The following is a 20,322-nucleotide window of genomic DNA, read 5'->3' on the forward strand; positions in this document are numbered from 1 at the left end:
TCTCTTTTCCTGTTCTCCACTGAGGGTCGGTGTGAAGAGGAGAACGTCAGGACACAAAGAGGATAAAAGAACAATTAGTCCAGATTAAAAGGAAAAAGGAGGGAGACACACACACACACACTAATCAATCTCCATCGCAGCGGCAGGGCAGCAGCTTGGCAGCAGCTAAGTGGAAATCATTTACTTAAAGTCATTAAGGAGAGGAGAAAAGGGTCAGACGATGGAGGAGAGTCGGAGCGCAGCAGTATCACAACGCCATCAACACAAAGACACTGACGACATTTCACAAACGTTCTGTCGCTGATACTTCAGACTTTACTGACAGAGGATCTTTTTTGCAGCGTTAGAATAATGTACAAGGCCTCCAGACTAAGGACGTCCCATCATCTCGGGGTCGATGCAAAATGTGTGTCATGATTTGGTTTTGAGTTTCCCTGTTTTATCCCAGTGTTGCTTGTTTCCCTTGTGTGTTTCCTAGTTTTGTCTTCAGTGTTTTCTGTTTTGTTTTGTCATTTATTATTCCTGAGTTCTGGGTGTCTTTAGTGTTTCATGATTTAGTTTGTAGTTGTCCTCAGTGTTTCTTGTATTCCTGCCTCTGTGTGTTTCCCTGTGTGATTGCCCTGATTGTCCTCACCTGTGTCTTGTTAGTCTCACCTGTGTCTGATTCCCCTGTGTATTTAGTCTCTGTGTTTCTTCCCTTCCATGTCAGTTCATTGTTGTAAGTTGCCAGCGTTGTTTGTCGTATGTTGGAGTGTCAGTGTTTCCTAGTGTTTCTCAGTGCTTGTCAATTTTTGGATTTTCTCAGTTTGGACATTTTGATAGATAGTTTTAGTTTTAGCCTTTTTTGTTTAAATAAATAGTTTTTGGTTTCTGCCCTTGGGTCCACCTCCCTTGTTTTACACACCACACCGTAACAATGTGCTTAAAATGAACAAAAACCTTTCCAGGAACGACATCCTGACATCGGTCTGTAAACCTTTCTGTGTTCTAACCTCTCTCCATTTTTCAAAAGCATCTCCAATATTGATCCTAGTTTGAGCACGTTTCTGCTCGTGGAACTTATTAGAAACATGCAGAGGCTTTTTAGGTCGGGTACAATCACTTCTATCTGAACCACTTCTCTTGCCCGCTTCCATCACTGCAACACCTGTTGACCTGATAACTGCTCTCATATCTGGCAAACAGAGGGGCGTCCAAAACGGCCGTGTGGGGGTGTCTTAAAACCGCCTACCTTCTCTGGTCCAAACAAATCCAGAGCATTCAGGAGCAGAATCTAAAGTTAGAAGGAGGACATACTGACTGCTGCATTGTTGTCAGAGAAGCCAGCACTTCAACATAGCATGTTTCCTTAATGTCTGATCATATAGTAAGCTCACTTTATCATTTCAGTCACTACACATCTTACTGATTGCTCCTTTGGAGGGGAGGGGTTCTGAAAGGTGTTTCCTGTTTAGTTAGCGCTCTGTTTAAAGAAAGTCTGGTGAAAAGGTGTCAGTCAGTAAACAGATCTCCTCATGTAGATCAGTATTGATTGGGCGTTCAGAGCGGCGTCAGAGGTCATGTTTAAGTTAAGGTCAGATAATGGATTGCGGTGAGCCGTGGCGTCGATGTAACCGACACTTTAATTACACTGATAACATCCGATAACAGAGAGACGGGGTGCGCCTTACCTCAGGCTGACTCTCCTCCATGCAGAACAAAAACTCCTCCAGCTTCTGCAACAAAACAAAACAAAAACAAAACGTTAACAGTTGTTGAAGCCACACAGTCACAAACCGGCTCATGAATTATTGAAAGTACAATTATGTGGACCGTGTTGTGTTTGTGTGCAGCAGCGTCATCGTAATGAGCAGAGGTTGTAATTATTCATCAGCAAACTGACGAGGAGAGGAGAGATGAAGCGGCTCATCTGTGCTGCAGGTTTCTTTGTTAGCATTCAAAGTGTTTAATCGTACATTTATTTGACTCACGGAGGAGGAGGTAATTACTGCACCTATGGGAGGAGAACAGATTGTGTGTAGCTTCAGGGTTTAAGACATAACACAGCAGAGTAACAACAAAAATAATCTGCGGACTTTTCATTATTATTTCTTCATCAGAGCCGCCTCCATCCCTCCGCTCTGCAGTAAACACAGTGTACCGTCTACAACCACTTATTGTGTTTAAGCTGCAGTTTAAACCAGAGTGTGTGTGGCTGATGTGCTCAGATGTCGTTAAGGATCATGCTCTCCTTTGTACAGTAACAGGAAACAACTTCTTTGCAGAGTTAGGACGACTAGACGATCGCCGAACTGCAAAATCAGCAGGCTGCTCGGGGTGATCGAGTCAAGTAAAAACCAGGCCTGATGCGCTGAGCAGAGGCCAGGTTAGAAAGACCCCTAACAATAACCTGACATTAATGAACTTAGTGAAATAACTAATAGAGCTGTCACATCTGTAGAAAACTCCTGATATTTCCCTGAGGAGCTGCATGTGTGAACATAAACAGATGAATGCTTCACTCAGGCTTCATCCTCTTATAAAAACACAAAGAGCATCAGGGCAACAACAGTTCCCTCTTTGTGCAGCTCTCCATCTTTCATCTTTTACTGGAGATGTAACTGTTGTTAAAGAAATCATGTTAGCTGGTTAGTAATTATCTATCTAATGTGATGCAGGTTGCAAAGAACCATACCAGAACTTAATACAATTTTATTAAAAATCTAATTCCGATAACACCACAACAAAAACAGAAGTCCTAGGCACCAAGTATCGGATCGTTTCTTGTTTTCAATATTCAAAAATCACAAGTAAACTTGTGCACATCATCTCCATTACACAAATACGTTTGCAGAGTTTGGGTACAGAAACATTCCCAAAGTGTTTTTTTTACCGGGTCAGCAAAATTATAAATCCTTTGCATCCCATTTTGACGACCTTACCCTTTAGTTTTATGTGGTGCAAATAAATTTAAAGAAAAACTGAGACAGGTTTACCTCGATATATTTATTTATTTTTTTTTTATATTTATAAACTGAGAAGATACCACAGGATCTGCACTTAATCTTAAATTATAGAATATATTTAAGCAGCCATTTGATTAACTACACGGTGAATTCTGCATACATTTTCCTACACTGAGCTGCAGGGCTTCCCAGAGATAAAAAGAGTGCAAAGGACGGAGACAATAGAAAGAAAGAAATGGTCGGCAGTCTCACCTTTGAGTTCTTGCAGAAATGTTAGGAGGGGCCAGGCTTCAGGAGGAGAAAGAAAAGCAGAGAGAAACAAAGGGAGAAGCAGAAAAAAGAGATGCATGCAGGTTTTAAAAATCAGTCGGCTTGAGAAAGGAAAGAAGATATCAGTGCAGTGTGAATGTTAAATGTTGCACGGGGAGAATTTAAAGAGGGAGCAACAGGAGAGGAGTAAAACAGGAATGAAAATAATCTGTTACAGTGCATGCTGGGAATTCTTATCATGCACCAACTGCAGCACAAAAACATTTTAAGTTTCCTCTATTGCTTAAAATAAGAAAACATTTCATATAAAAATGGAGGAGGCAGACTAACTGAACACAGTCTCACAAACTGTCTGGAAATGTTGGTATTTTTTCTCCTCATGCTTTCTGTGTTGGCTTTGTTCCGATCTCAGACGAGTCTGTGAGACGACGTGGGCGGAGGAAAGTGTGAGGAGAGAATGAGTCGGACTCTGCCCTGAGGCAGCGGCCCTCGACTCACTGTGGGATAGACCAGCACGGAGCGCACACACACACACACACACACACACACACACACACACACACACACACACACACACACACACACACACACACACACACACACACACACACACACACACACACACACACACACACACACACACACACACACACACACACACACACACACACACACACACACACACACACACACTCCTGCTAAACACATGTAATCGTGCAGAAACAGACTCTCACATCTGCGCTCTTCAGAATGAATCTCTACACGGAAGCCGGTATACTTCCACGCCGGTTCCTCCCTCACGCCCACACTTTCCTCATTTAGTAAAAAAAAAAACCTCCGAGCAGAAACACTAATAGACTTCTGCTCGTCCCACTGTTGTCGACAGTGGTGGTTCTAGACCACCTTTACTGAGGGGGCCAAACTGGGGCCAGTTGTTTTGTCAGAGGGGAACATTAAACCCAGGTGAAGAATAGACAAAGATGATCGCTTTAAAAAAGAAATATATATATTATGCCAAATAATAGCACACATCATTAAATACCATGATTTATATTTGTTGTTGGTTGTTGAGTTGAATACTGTGTTAATGTGTTATTAGGGGGGCTCTTCCTTTTGGAGGGGTGGGACAAGCTCAGTGTTACAGGGGCACTGTTACCCTGCCTAGAACCGCCCACTGCCTACTGTTGTCGAGGCTTTTTCATACTCTGACAGCTGAGTGTAAACACTGAACACGTTGTCTCCAGTCGAGTGGTAGGACTGACCGAGCGGGGACACTTCATCGGAGGTCACATTTAAAAAAAGAACGAGCATCAGAATGTGAGAGCAGGCGGCTTTTATCCGACCTTTCAGTGAGGATGTGAAGAAGAAATGAAACATGGAGGGTCTCCGAGGGAATCTCCTACAGTGCAAATACTCTAACTCACAGCGCATGAATGCATAGGCGCATGAATAAAACATTGTGTGTTGTTAACACTCAGCGTTGTGTTACCTTCGTGAACTCGGAGTTCTGTAAGTTTGCCTCGGGACACCAACGCCCACCCAACGCCGTCAGCATGGCGCAGTCTTCTTCTTCTTCTTCTTTGGTGCTCTGCGGGGTCAGAGGACAAGCCGCTGCAGAGGGGAGGTCCTCCATGTCCGCTCCGCTGCAGCTCGGGGTCCTCAGCTGGAGACCCCGCAGGAACAGGTGACACGCCTCCAGGTCGGCCTCCCAGATCCGCTCCAGACCAGGACAGCCACAGCTACACAGAGGAAAAGACCAGGATGTTACCATGCTAAACTGTACCAATCCATATCATATCATACCAAATCATAAGATACCATATACACAAATATTATACAGTTTCAATACCACTAAAAGACACATTACCCATGATGCAATTCCCCCAATAAAAGCCAATAGGGGGCAGTAGAAGCAAAACTACATGATGCAATGCACTTCCAAATCAAAACAAAAAAGCATTTTTACACCAGGGAGTCATGAGTTGGACACGAGTTGTGCAATATTTAAGATTTGCACAAACAATCATGTTACGAGGTCGTGGGAAAAACACCAGCCTATACCACACCGTACCAAACCAAACCAAACCATGCCATACTGTGCTATACACTTCAAGATGAAATTCAACACAGTAAACAATTAGACCAGCATCATAACCCAACATATGATATACAGAATAATAAACATAAAACATCGCATGACTACACCTTAGTATGTAACACAGTGTCCTTACAGTGTGTCCTAACAGTGTGTCCTAACAGTGTGTCCTAACAGTGTGTCCTTACAGTGTGTCCTTACAGTGTGTCCTTACAGTGTGTCCTAACAGTGTGTCCTTACAGTGTGTCCTTACAGTGTGTCCTAACACAGTGACCTAACAGTGTGTCCTAACAGTGTGACCTAACAGTGTGTCCTTACAGTGTGTCCTTACAGTGTGTCCTAACAGTGTGTCCTAACAGTGTGTCCTAACAATGTGTCCGAACAGTGTGTCCTAACAATGTGTCCTTACAGTGTGTCACAGCATAGGGCAGCATATGTAAAGACAGCTCAGGAAGCCTTGACCTGAAGTCCTTTTTTGTTAACGGCTGCCTCGCAAGGGCGCTTTGAAAAGCGGAGTGGAGTAGATGTTTACTGAACAACCTGCTCCACCTCCAGAGTCACAGACACACTGAGTCATGCAGCCGAGTGGACAGTACAGGACGTCTAATACGATATGTACAATAAAGCTCTGACAGAGACGAGAAATAAATCGAGATGAGTTATTGTAATGAAGCGTGATGAAAGTGAACGCCCTCCCGTTATTAAAAGAGAGAGAGAGAGAGCGCCTTCATGTTCATCTCTGCCGGGGTCACTGAGCACGAGTTCAGAGGGAGGACAGCAAGATGACTTTTGTTTATCTGATTCACTTCCATCAGTCATTTACACTCCTCCTCCACCTGATCCTCCAGGAGAGAGAGCAATTTAAAAAAGCAACGTGACGACTTATGAGAAGGTCTTTTTGGCTTTACAAAACATGATTTCATTTCTCTTAAAAATACTCTTCTAAGACCTCTGACCTTTCAAATGTTTGTGTGCATGCCCTTTCCCTTTCTCTGACATTTAGATAACAAATCATCCTTGAATAATTCAGGTTCAAGGGACATTTTAGGAACCAAATCCAATGATTGTGCAAGAAATTCTTCATCTAATATATTCTAAAAATATAAAAAAACAATAAAAAATGCATAGACTACATAAATGATGAATACAGCCATCATGGCATCATAGATTGGTTTGCTGAATGCCTTTTTGAAGCCAAAAGATCAGTATTTTCTTCATCTCCATCTTTGTTTCTGAAGCCGGAAGTGACCATATTTGGACAAGAGGGCGGAGCTAGAGAGGAGTGAGGGTATTACAAAGTTAAAAGACAACAACAGTCCTGACTCCCATGAACAGGAACATAAATTAATCCAATCGATCCAGGTATGGTTCTCACAGACTCAGATTAGCTGCTTATTGTTGCTAACATGTAAATATAATAAAGTTCTAATGTGACTGGTTGTTAAAAGTGGAGCTCAAACTTGTTGGACGGTCTGTTAGTCTGATATTTACAGGAACAAATCTCCAAAAGGCTCCAACAGCACAAACACGGCCCAGAGGTCATTTAACATGGAGCTCTATGGGGACTGACTCACTGCAGGAGACAGACTCTAGTGGACACTGGAGGAACTGCAGCTGTTTTCACTGGCTGTATCTATTATCTCTTGAGCTGGCTGCTTTCTCCTCACTACAGAGTATCAATATTTAAAAAGTAAGAAAAATAATCCGTCGTACATCCCTTCCTCCATAACAACTTTGCTTCCAGCAATGTGTTTGTGTAGAAAAAACAAACTGAAGCTGACAGAAAGCACCACATATCTTAAAGGAAGAAACGTCCTCAGACTCAGTGTTTGTGTCGATTTCCAACCCAGGAGGAGTCTCCGTCTCTTTCACACTTTCACACCGACTCACTGAGAATGATAACAGGTAAGAAGTCTGCACACAAATAAAAACTCATATATGATATATTCAGTATTTTCACCTAGAGAGCGGCTCCCTGCAGCGACGGTAGATTTGAGAAATTGAGAAATTGCTCGTTCTCCATCATGCATAAACAAACTCCGAGGCAGAAGCAGCCAGACAATGCTGTTTAATCTTCCCCTCTGTTCCCTCTCTCTCTCTCTCTCTCTCTCTCTTTCTCTCTCTGTGTGTGCTGAAAAATTGAATGCCACTTGTTTTCCAGCCCATCTCCTGCCTGAAAAGGCTGCCAACCTCTGCACCCTGCCAACGCACGCCTCTCAGCCGCTCGCTAACCTTCGTTTGGCACACAGACAATAGAAAAATTGCTCGGCCCAGCCCCCCTGCCCTCGCCAATTCACCACTCAACGCTGCTGCCTCTGAATTCTGCCATAGTGGGGACGCAGCCAGTGAGCCGAGCCATTGTTATTTGTCTCTTCTGAAGTGGAGAGAGACACACACACACACACACACACACACACACACACACACACACAAATCATTCTCTGTGACAATCAAACATTTATCTAAAAACGTCAAAGTCGGCCTCATCGATCACAAAGCGTTTCTTTAATGACAAACACGATTCATTACAAACAAACAGCTTTATGTTCAGACAACACGTCAGCTGTTAAACGTCTCTGTGATGTCAGCGCCCTGTTGCCCGTCGGCATGAACTCCTCGCCCGGGGGTTAATTGGTGGCAGCCGCTCGGCAGGGTGTGGGTGTGCCGCTCGGCTGATGGCCCGGTAATAAGACGGAGAGACAAACGGGCATGATCTGTCCTACAGTCGCTCAGCGCGTCCTGAGGGAGCGCTGACTGACAGCGCTGCTCTTTCTTCTCCGGGCGATACACACACATGACACACAGACATGCAGACAGAGGAGGATTATATTTATAACTGCTGAATGAAGGAGCAGCTGTCGGCTCCTGCTGGTACCACCAGGTTCTGTTAGACGGCTGGCCCGCAGTCAGGATGTTTTCTGCTATCTTTCCTTCACTGTTATTTCATGTTAGCTCATGCAGTGTTCAGTCAGAAGTTTGTATATTATTTATCTTTGCACTTTAAGATCATTCCCTGCATGTCTAGTGAAACCCATGGGGAAGATAATCAGGACGGTAATGGGCCGACAATCTTCAGCAAAGGCCAGATTTGGTAGTGGTTCTAAAGATGATCTTGTAAAATGTGGCTGAGTGGTTAGTGTGCGACCCCCCCCATGTACAGAAGCTTATAGGCCCTGACACACCAAACAGATTGACGGCCCTAGTTGGACTGTTAGTGAGCGGTCGTCGCCCTAGTTTTTGCGGTGTGTCCTGCTCCGTCGGGCCCCGTCTGCATTTTATGGCCGATTCGACTGTCAGTGAGAGGAATCTCTCTGATTGGCTGTTGGGAGGTTTCATTTCTCTCCAGCTCTCCTCACAGGTTCAGTAAAGCCCCTTGAGCATGCCACTGTAGTATCCACCCATTAGTGTGGTTTCTCCTTATTTGTCTCCTCCGCCTCTTCTTTTCTTTTTCCACTAAAAGACCAAGGACTGACAACACCAGCGCCATTTTTAACTTTATTATCAGACATTATTCTACATTAGTATTCTACCTATAATACGAGTGGTGAGCGACAACGGTGTGAAAATGGTCTTCTCGTATCATAACAACGGACTACCGCCCCCTGCTGGCGTGGAGAGTTATTTCCTCTCACACATGAGCAGAGCGTACGTGGTAGTTGGCCGTCGGCTGTAGTCTTTGCGGTGTGTTCAAGTGCAACTGGCAGCCACAGGCAGCCTTCGTCGCCACTAGTTCTTTGCCGTCTGCTTGGTGTGTCAGGGCCTTAAGTCCTCAAGAGCAGGCAGCAAGGGTTTGCTTCCTTACTTTATGTGGCTCGCCTCACTCTCTCTCTCTCTCTCCCTGGTTTCCGACGCGATCCACTGTCCTATCTCTAAAAGAATAAAGGCATTAAAAGCCCAAAAATTGAATCTTAAAAAAAAGGAGCAAGCGAGCACTCTGTGGATTGTAAATTTGGAAGCGAGCTGACTGAAGAAGGATGAACAACGACCACTGCAAATCAGTGTTCACTAACGTCCAGCTTGCTCTCTAACCTTTACATACCATGTTCACAATGTCTCTTGATGTTTTTATTCTTCCTGAACTGTCAGTGAAAAAAAAGATCACAGATTCTTCTGCCAGTCGTCCACCATGTTTGTTGACTCCAAAGTCACATCTGACAGCGAGAGATTTAGTGACATTTCCAGTTGTTAGAGAGTCAGGACTTGGGTTGTTGCTGAATGAATCTGTTGGTGTGTGCAAGAAATACACACTTCAAACTGAGTCCACGATGACCTTTCTCTCATGAAGTCACACTTTCTGAGGTCAAAACTTTTCACTAATCCACAAAGCAAAGGAAACAGAATCATCGGCCAATTTCCCTCCAGACTGAGCTCAGAGAGAGAGAGAGAGAGAGTGAGAGAGAGAGAGAGACAGACAGGAGTTTCCTGCTCCAAAAAGCAGAAAAATAAATGCTTTGAATGGTGTTTACAAATCTGTTTTCGTTTGTATTTGTAGTAATAACTGTGACTGCAATGTGATCAAAAGGGAAGTCGTCAAATCATCCTTCACATAGTGTCTGATAATCTGAACTCTTACCAGAATCAGATGCACCTTCAGGTTTGTCACATGAATCCTAATAACAGACAAAGAGAGTGAAGACCAGCTCCTGTCTGCACTCACAGATCGTCGTCTAATCTGTCTTTGAGTCTATTTTTGGTAAATGAATCAGAAGAAATGATCGTCCTGAATCAAATTAAATTAATGCCTCTTTCACCTTCAGTCTCGTGCCGGCGTCTCCGATGTTTAAGATCCATAAACACAATTCACACGTCATGAGAAGGAGACGTTGAGGCCTCACTTTAATCAGGCAGCGGCGTCTCAGCTAACACCAGCTGAGCCGAGGTGTTGATAATATGTTTGGATGAGGTGTGACAGTGGCTGCATGAAGTGAACTGTTTGAACGCTGGGCGGGTTCATGAGAGGCGCACAGCGGAGCGGCTCACCTCCCTTTGTTTTAAACATTTCTCTAATGTGCTTTTAAAATCGTCTATATTTAGAGTGCTCATAATATATAGATTTTTAACAGTTAGCATTCTTAGCTAGCTTGTCTTCCATTTTATCTGAACAGTCCCTTAATTTACTGACTCTGCACTCCTGAAAATGTCCCCAAATTGTCCGCTGGGGTGCATGTGCGTACTCAAATGTCTGAATCTGACCCTGGTAATAGTCTGGAACATAGCCCCTAACCAACGAGCGCCGTTGCTCCAGAAGCGGACCTCAGCTCATCTCTGTCATTGTGTAGAAACTACGTCGTCTCATGTCTCATTCAGCGGTAAGTAAACTCACAGCTGACGCGCTTTTAGTGTGGGTTAGAGCACACAAGAGGTAGAGAGCGAGCAGGGAGACAGGGAGGCGTGTGATTGGTTCATCAGATTGGTACCTCGTGGCAGACATTGGTCAAAGTTTTTACAGGCTTACAAACTGATACAGATGACGGATTTTCTTCGTTCCTTTTTCAGAGAACATGAGTTATTAATTTCTGTCAGGACCTAAAGACAATTTCAACCCAAATCTGAAAAAGTAGATCTGGAGGGAATTACCAACCTTGTCTTAAATGCTAAACAAACTGTCACCCTGTGTCACCAGTAGACTGCTGATTATAAGATAAGATCAGGTTTGTAAAAAATCACATTACAGGAAAGCTTCTCGGTTATTGGACGCTGTTAAAGTTAATTTCCCTCCTCGTCACAGTCATTATCAATCGATTGACTCGCCAGCCGTCAATCAGCTGCCATAACCAGAGGCGTTTAGAGCAGATATTCTGCTTTGGCTTCAGGCGACGACCGGCAGCTTTAACAGATCCAGTCTGGCACACTGACACATATTCAGCAGCCCCCCCCACACTAACACACAGACACACGCACATGCACACTCACACACACACACACACACACACACACACACACACACACACACACACACACACACACACACACACACACACACACACACACACACACACACACACACACACACACACACACACACACACACACACACACACACACACACACACACACACACACACACACACACACACACGCGGCCATCATCCGCTGTATATTTCATCACTCCGCTCTCATGTACATTACTGTTGATGGAGTGCGGTGTTGATGGGAGGTGAGGAAGAGGAGGAGGGAGGAGGGAGGAGGGGAGGGGGGAAGATTAGTTGCTGGTGAGATGTCTGGTCTCCGTGGAGACGGATGGTGCTGAAAAAAAAGCAATTATCTCTTCCTTGCTAAAGACGAGAACAGGATGTTAGAGCGGCGCGGGCGCTGTAAGTGTGTCACCAGAACACAAAACATTTTATTCAGATTAGCAGCAGTTGTTTAATACATTATGGAGATGATTCATTAGGAGATGCCGCTCGCATTTTTTCTGCATTTATGAGTTGAGATTTGGAGGTAATTTTTCATATTTAATGGAAACAATGCAGCGGGTGTACAACACATGTTCTCTGACGTTCCCTTTCACACAACACATCCTGACATTTTTACACAGAACCCGGAACATTTCTGGAATTGTCTTTCACACGTGTTGGACTCACTCTCTCAGCTTGAGGAGGGGGGCTGGTTTGAGTGAGGAGGAGGAGGAGGGGGAGGAGGAGGAGGAGGAGGAGGAGGAAGAGGAGTGTATTATCATGCAGGAAGTCAGCTGTGTTGCCAAGTCTTTCCTCCCATTAGACAAACAGCTCAGACAGGTGCTCTCTCCCTCTGAAAGTCTGTCTCACTTTCTCTTAAAAACACAACATTAAAATCACACAAAGTGGCCATCTGCCCTCTTGACAGAACGGGTCCAGAGGCGTGCTCCCCCGCCGGGCGCTGAGATCGCTGCCGTGTTGCTCCTTGACCACGCAGAGCCCCAGCCCCGTTCATCCTTCAACAACAAACAGCCTGCAGTGTGTGACTGAGTCCTGGCTCCAATCCAGAGAGGTGACCCCCTCCTCTCCAAGGAGGCAACACAGAGAGATCCCCCTCCTCTAACACAGCACACACACACACACACACACACACACACACACACACACACACACACACACACACACACACACACACACACACACACACACACACACACACACACACACACACACACACACACACACACACACACACACACACACACACACACACACACACACACACACACACACACACACACACACACACACACACAGGGGTCAGGCAGACACACAGTGACTCTGACAATGTAAGCCTTCCCGGTCTCTGAGTAAAAACCCAGGCGGCCTAACCTTCCTCCTCTGAACACTCAAAAAAAGACTGAGTGAAAAACAGCTCACATGGTGTACACCAAGACAAAACCTGTACCATCCACCGGATTCTCCCAGAGGACATTTTCATCCGACGGCAGGCTGAGGCTGGGAAGCTCCAATTCTGAATACTGTGTTTCTGCCATGTGCCATCTTTGCAAATATTATCTGATGTTTTGACAAGCTGAGGGGACAGCGGCTAGCAGGGCTGAGCTCTCACTCTCTTTAATAATACACCCGAGAAAATTAATCTTCAAATACAGATTGTGTTACATTTTGCTGTACGAGTGAAATCAGGGCGGAGCATTCACATTAAGAGAGCTTTAACAGACAGAGGGTGATATCAGATCTATGTGTATATCAGGTGTCTCATATGCTCGGCTCAAACACACGGCAAAAACAATCTCTCTCTCTCTCTCTCTCTCTCTCTCTCACACACTCTCACACACACACACACACACAATCAGCATCACATACAGACACAAGCTAACTCGCAGCTACATCATAACAAATATTCATTGTCAGCTGGAGGTCTGCAGATATGTCCTGCTGTTTTTTTCATGATTGGAGGGGGGCAGACAGATCAGACAGGCATGTCTGCTGTTGCCATGGTGATTTCAGATGCTGTCTGTCAGTTTGTGCCGGCACAATCAGGAAAAAAAAAAAAAAGTCCTGAAGTCGGAGGCTCGTTGGCTCTGCTGTCACTCTGTGAGTGAGCGAATGTGTGCGAAAATCATCCGACCGGTCAGAGCGGCTGATCGAGCCGTGATCGGCCTTCGTGCCTCGGTGTACACTGAACGACTGACGATGCACGATCGAGATAAAATTAGGCCTGACTGAAGAAACAGTCGTATCAAAAATCGGGTCCATACAGTCTGAACTCTTCCCGTGGACGCCTGGCCTAAATCGAGCTCAGTCACCAAACACAGCCCACCCGACCTGTCCTCAGAGATTTAAGAGCTCCCACATGCAAATAGACACAACATATATGATGCTTTATTCCTCGGTGTGGAGGTGGAGACAGAGCAGATGTAGAGGTATGAAAATAAAACATTAGAAAACGTGAGAGAGGGAGAGGAGAGGAGAAAGTGAGCAGGTGTGAGACGGAGGGAAATGTGAGAACAGCGCTCTGGATAAGAAAAAAGGTGTGATTGCTTGATGTGATGGGTGAGGTATCGGGGGGGAGACGCTGCCTCTGTTGGAGGAGGATTCTGTGTTCACGTCTCTTTTTATTTCCTGTAGAATATGAAGTCTTTACATCGAAGAGAAAACACACTCACCTGTGCAGTCTGTCCTCCAGCAGCTTCATGTACCTGGTGGTGTTTCCTTTCAGACGGCTCTCTGTGAAGAGAAGAAATCAGCGTCTTACTTTCACTTCATTTACTTCTTTCATTAACTGAGATAGCCCATCGTAGTGTCACTTAGCGTCTTCTAGCAGTGGCAAGAAATTACAGCTTAAATAAAAGGACAACTAACAAACCTTTAATACACGTTTTAAGAGGTCTTTATTCTTTATGACCCAAAACAGACAGAGACAACAACATCACCACCAGCCAGGCATCTCGCCTTTCCCCACATCCAGATGAACAATATTCATTATGAATCATGAAGTTTGTGTTTGTGCATGTAAACATCATATCCTGATATTAGACTCCAGGATAAGCCCTTATCCTGATTTTGAGAAACCCAATTTCGCTACCTCAAAGACGCTGATACTGTTGCATGTATACGGCTAACCCCTGTTTCTGACCTCCACCGACTTCCTGTGCAGACCTGGCCTCAGACCATAGTCTGTAAACATGATTGGATGAAGCCTCAGTGACGTCACCCGTCTGTTCCTGCAGGGGGCGCTGGAGTCCCATCGATGGGGGTCTCCACGCTGGAAATGCTGTCTCAGTCTAACTTTCAGTCAACCTAACAACAGGCTGAGAGCTGGAGCTGAGGAGGGTTTTAAACCTCCTGACAAACCGTTACACCGCGCCCACCTGTCAATCAGGTCAGCTACACGCCTTATTGTGAATAACTCTTATCCTTCATCAAATCAAAACTGATGAGTCATCAAAACATTCACCCCCCCCCCCCCCGTACAGAGTGTGTCGATCGAGACATGAGCTAATCAGACCTATTTGTTTTTTTGAACCAGGCTGTAAACATGTTAATCTCTGCTGTAAAAACAGGCTTTTTGAATGGGTGTGTACGTGACTTCCTGAGCTTCTGCAGCCAGCCTCTAGTGGACACTCGAGGAACTGCAGGATTTTACTCTTCTGCATCGTTTTAGTTTTTTAACACCGGAGGTTGCTGCTTGTTCCCAACCAATGTCCCTACAGCCAATCAGCTTATTTTGCCTGTATCAGTTTAAATGCAACATACAGGTCCGTATACAAATCAACATTAAATAAACAAATACCTTTGATTGTGCAGTACCCACTTCTAGAATTAAAACAGTTCAGCTTCAATGCAAACCATTAAAGTTTTTTTAAGTGCGTCCACATATTCTCTGCCTGATGAAGCCATATGTAATGAGCTGTACTGTGCGCTCGCTCTCTGATAAAAAGACAGAAGTCCTCACAGCTGGTGACGGCATTGTGCAGAGAAAGTGAAACAGTACAGTGGAGTACAGTCGCCCAGCTGGCTCTCTGTTCAGACAGACACACAGCGGAGGAGAGCTGATTCCCCCCTGCTGTAAGACGGGATAGAACAGAGACGGCCCGAGGATAAAAAGGGATTCTTTTATGGCGTATAGGTCCTCGTAACGTGCCAGACTTTCTGTGGGGCATGAAGTCGGATGGATAGCTTTATGTTGCTTCCTGTGCCCTCTGCCAGCAGCGGGCGGTGCCTGAGGAGGAGACGCCGGCCGAGAGAGAGAGAGAGAGGGAGAGAGGAGGGCAGTCTGAGCGCCGCTAATGAGCTCATGTATGAAACATGAGGAGATGCCCCCCCGCAGCTGCAGGCTCTGAGCACAATAGGATGCACTTATATCAAATTGTGCAGCATATATATATGTGCACAAGAGCTGTAACGTTTAATACAACCCCCCTCCTCACTTACACACACACACACACACACACACACACACACACACACACACACACACACACACACACACACACACACACACACACACACACACACACACACACACACACACACACACACACACACACACACACACACACACACACAGTTCTGATTCACTGCTGAAATAGGAAGAATGAAACATCTTCTAGTGTTTTTTTGCTTCACAGAATCATGTCGGCTACATTTTCAGACTTTTTCTGTAAATTAAAATATGAATTTCAAACAATGTTAATATTAAACGTTCCTCAGTTTAGGGTGACCTAGTGGTCCCGCTATGTGCAGGACTGCTCAGCATTTTCATCACTTGAGATTGAGACTATATCCCACGTTTGATTGGCTCTAGTTTTCCAGAGTGCAGGACAATCGCCTTTCTAAAACGTTCCGCTTTTATCCAATAAAAAGCAGGAGAGGGACATCACTAATGTCTGTCTCAAGTGTCAAATCATTCAGCATACACGTGGGGTCGAGGGGCTCTCCAACCTGTTACATCTACATTGCCTAGGTTACGCCCCACTGCCACAAAACAAAGACACGAGCTACCTGGATGCAATGCAGACTACGACAAAGAGAGGTGATGCAACAAAGTCTGGGAAAGTATTCGCTCTCAGCTGCAGCTGGTGGAGGGCGACACTCAGAACCTTTTTAAAGAGATGTCGCCAAAGTTTTTCTTTAAGGGAGTTGAAGACGACTAAAAGCGACACAGTGCACACAAGACTCACAAGAAACTCTCGATCTATGGATTCATTCCTCTTGAAAACAAAGAGGATAATCCACCAGAGAAGGTAACAGCAGCTAACATAACAAACGTTCAGCAGCACTCGCAGTCACACAGGTTGGCAGACTGCAGCTCCGCTCAGACATTGAAAAATAAAAATCCTGAGGATGAACAAGAACAGCGGGCATAGTGCAACATGCATGATGTGAGACCAAATCAACCGGTGGTGAATAAAGTCATTTATGAGCTCATGGTTTCAATAGAAGATTATTTGGACATCATGTCGATATCTAAACTCCAAAACATTTCAGACACCAGGATGTTAGCGCTGTTAGCTCAGGTAATAGTTCTTAATTCTTTCTGATTTGTATTTAAAAACAGGTTGATGACATTTTAGAGTTCTTACTCATCAAGTCAAGTTAGAGGTTTCACAATCAGAAATAGAGATGTGTGCTAGTTGCTTGGAGAAGTTTGCACATGTAGAGAAACTGTCAAATGGTGTTTTGATGCAAAAAAAATACAGAAGCAAAGTAACCGAACTCCAACTGATGACGACTACAAACCAAACAAGACACAACGATTAACAAAAACACAACCATTCTGTGGATAAACTAAGGTAGCTTTAAATTCAGATTTCATGTCCAATCATCAGAGTGGTATCAGACTTTGGATTAAAGGGAGTAAAAATCATCCCATAAATCTCTGACAGAGACTTAAATAGTTAAAAACTCATGATGAAGGATCACCTGCAGAAAAAGCCTCAAACACTGAAAGTGTAGGAATCAGCTCGATCGCACCATCGTTGTATTTAGCTCTCACAGAACTCACCCAGAGAGACAGCGTCTGATTGGCTGCTCTAAGTCCCACTGAAGTCTGAATATAATTTGTATCATTGTCTTGATGGTAGTTATTAGACAGAATCAGCTCCAGGAGGAGACGAGCTGCAGGCCGCACAGCGGGAGGAGAGGGAAGACGAGTGAGAGTAAGAGGCTGTGACACACACACACACACACACACACACACACACACACACACACACACACACACACACACACACACACACACACACACACACACACACACACACACACACTAACTCCTCCACACACACACACACACACACACTGACTCTTCCACACACTAAGACTCTTCCACACACACACACACACACACACACACACACACACTGACTCTTCCACACACACACACACACACACACACACACACACACACACGCACACTGACTCCTCCACACACACACACACACACACACACACACACACACACACACATACACTGACTCTTCCACACACACACACACACACACACACTCCTCCACACACACACACACACACACACACACACACACATTGGTCTATTTGCGGGAGGTTTGCATGTGTGTGTCACAGAAAAGTGTGACGTTCCCTGAGAGTGGTTTTTAGGGTGGAGAGGCTGAAATCTGCTCGCTGAGAGAGGCGAGGAGGCGGCCGGAGAAACGATCACATATCTGAGGAGCAGATCAGCAGAACGAGGACGAGCAGACAGCTCACTTACCACCCCTCTAATTGCTCTGTGAGATGCTATCCTCCCCAACAGAGTCTCAACTTGTCAACTTTCATTCATGCCGGCTCTTTAGGCAGCGTGCAAGCAGATATCCTCTGAATAAAACATGGCGGGGTATTAAGCCTGAGTTCAGATGGCAGAGAGCATGTTCAGATATGAGACGACAAAAGGAGGCTTCAGATGGAGCTAAAGACAGAAATCATATCAAATGAGCTGAAGGGGATTTTTCTACATTTTAAAGAAAGAGGACGACCCTCCTCACCGAGCATCTCGACTTTACCCGTCGTCATGACTACACTTAAAGAGACACGACTCAAAATGAAAGATGTCAGATTAATGAGGCTAAGACGTTTACGACCAACGCTCATGGATTAGCGGACCAGTTAAAAAACCTGAATGTGGTCAGTTTCTCTCGCTCATTTAAACACCACCACTCCATCAGACACATGCATCTTCATGACTGCATCTTTTAATGAGTTTGTCCTCCTGACTGTCACAAACATGTTGAAATGACATTAAGGCTCCGTGTCCACCTGCCGTTTTTCTCTGGTCAGAAAAGGCTAGTGACCTCGGGAGCGCTTGCATGAAGCGTTTGTGCGCCGAGAAAGAAACTGCTGCTCGTATGTCCTGTCTCCATGACAACAGTCTGTTAACAGCGGCCGCTGTATGACCCACACTGCTCCGTTACTTTTTACAGCATGTTTTATATTTGAGATCGTTTATTTCCCGATCAGACATGGAGTGAGGAGGATGTGGGGACAAGACCAATCTGTAGGAGGCTAAAATACAGGGAATATCAAACATTTGGAAAAGATCGTCGCCTGATAAGTTGAAAGATTTTCAACTTGAGAACTCTGAAAACAGACTCGGCTCTGCGCTATTTCTCGCTACTTTCACGCTATTACTCCTTGAAAACGATAAAAGACGCTGGCGCTCAGATTTAAACTCTAGGTGGACCTCAGGTGTCTTAAAAATCTTTAAGACATAAAAAAAACATAAAAATCTTGACCGGCTTGGGGCGCTGGTGGCGCAGTGGTTAGTGTGCTTTCCCACATGTCATTCCCCACTCTCTCTCTCCCTGATTTCCAACTCTATCCACTGGCCTGTCGCTCCAATAAAAAGGCCCAAAAAGAAATCTTAAAAAAAAAGAAAAAGAAATCTTGACCGGCTTAAGATGTCCAAGAGACATGATTCAATGCTAAAGATTCAGTTTGGGTTTTTTTTATTCATTTATTTTTGAGAAAGGAGAGTGGACAGAGATACAGAGAGAGAGAGAGAGAGAGAGAGCGAGAGCGAGAGCACCAACTGCCAGGCCATCGGCGCCTGCATTAAGACTATTTATAAGTATGAAAAATAAATGTATTAGCCGCCTGAACATGCACGACTTGAGCTGAGAGAGTCAGAAATCCCCATTAAGAAGAAGGACTTCTTTTGGATCAATTTGCAAACAGAGCAGTTAGTTTTTCTTCTGATTCTCCATCGATCTTCTGAAGACAACGAGGAGAAGAGCAGTCATAAGAAGGAAAAGAAAAAGGAGACATAACTGTTAACTTATTTTATCTTCAAAGACGTCAGACACAGAGTCGCTGCGTTGTCGCCATGTGGCACAGCCAGTGAGTCCATGACAGATCAAACATATCTTCATGGTTTGGGACGAGACATCAAGCAGCAGAGCTCCTCCTGCCTCGAGTGGAACCAGGGTCACCGGGTGATTTAAGCACTTCCTGTTAGTCTGGGGTGGAGGGGGGCTGTCATTGGCAGGCCATGTGAATAAAATCAGCTCATGAAAGAGAGCCACTCTGTTCGATTTTTCATCGTCCCGTTTGGTGTCAGAGGAAGCTCTCAAGAAGCAGTTCACAGAGCAGTCATTGGAAAATTCATGAGCTCAGCGTCCGTCTCAGCAGGAGCTAAACGTCGCTGATTAGTGCCAAAGACTCGACCGAAATCGAAGAAGAGGACATTCATCCGTGTCACAAACAGAACTGAGAGGATGACGAGAGAATCTGGACAGTGTGCTGTGAGTTTCAATGAAAGAGTGTTTGCTTTTCCTCTCCTCGTTTCTATTTCTAGATTCTGCATGTTAGTGCAGGCGCTGCAGGATTTTAATATCTGAAGTTTTAGTTTGAAGCTGTCTGCCTCTCATAGGTCCAAATCCTCATCATCAGTTTTTAAGGAGCGTTAATGATTCCAGCTTAATAAAAATGTAAAGTAGTTAATGATTATCAAACGTATGATTACAACAGAACAAATCGAGCCTTGATGATGAACTCCTTAACGCTGCCGAGGTGTCTGAATTAGCCGCTGCATTATGATCGTTTGAGCTGCTTTCTAATTGAAGGTGAATAATTC

General features: G+C 44.8%; 1 protein-coding gene across 2 annotated transcripts in view; it reads right to left on the bottom strand.

Moving 5' to 3' along the window:
- Positions 1-20,322, bottom strand: part of disc1 (DISC1 scaffold protein) — a 54,289-nt gene that overhangs the window by 9,315 nt on the left and 24,652 nt on the right. The window contains exons 10-13 of one of the 2 annotated variants that reach the window (XR_009673314.1): positions 13,898-13,958; positions 4,705-4,954; positions 3,198-3,233; positions 1,671-1,715 (exon numbers count right to left, since the gene is read on the bottom strand). Coding sequence is in view for 1 of the 2 variants with exons in the window: in XM_061040662.1 (XP_060896645.1) it covers positions 1,671-1,715; positions 4,705-4,954; positions 13,898-13,958 (356 nt within the window). In the remaining variant the exon portion in view is untranslated. The remainder of the gene's footprint in view (positions 1-1,670; positions 1,716-3,197; positions 3,234-4,704; positions 4,955-13,897; positions 13,959-20,322) is intronic. The other variant, XM_061040662.1, reaches the window with a different exon arrangement.

Source organism: Labrus mixtus, chromosome 6 (genome assembly GCF_963584025.1).
Source record: "Labrus mixtus chromosome 6, fLabMix1.1, whole genome shotgun sequence".
Taxonomy (NCBI): Eukaryota; Metazoa; Chordata; class Actinopteri; order Labriformes; family Labridae; genus Labrus; species Labrus mixtus.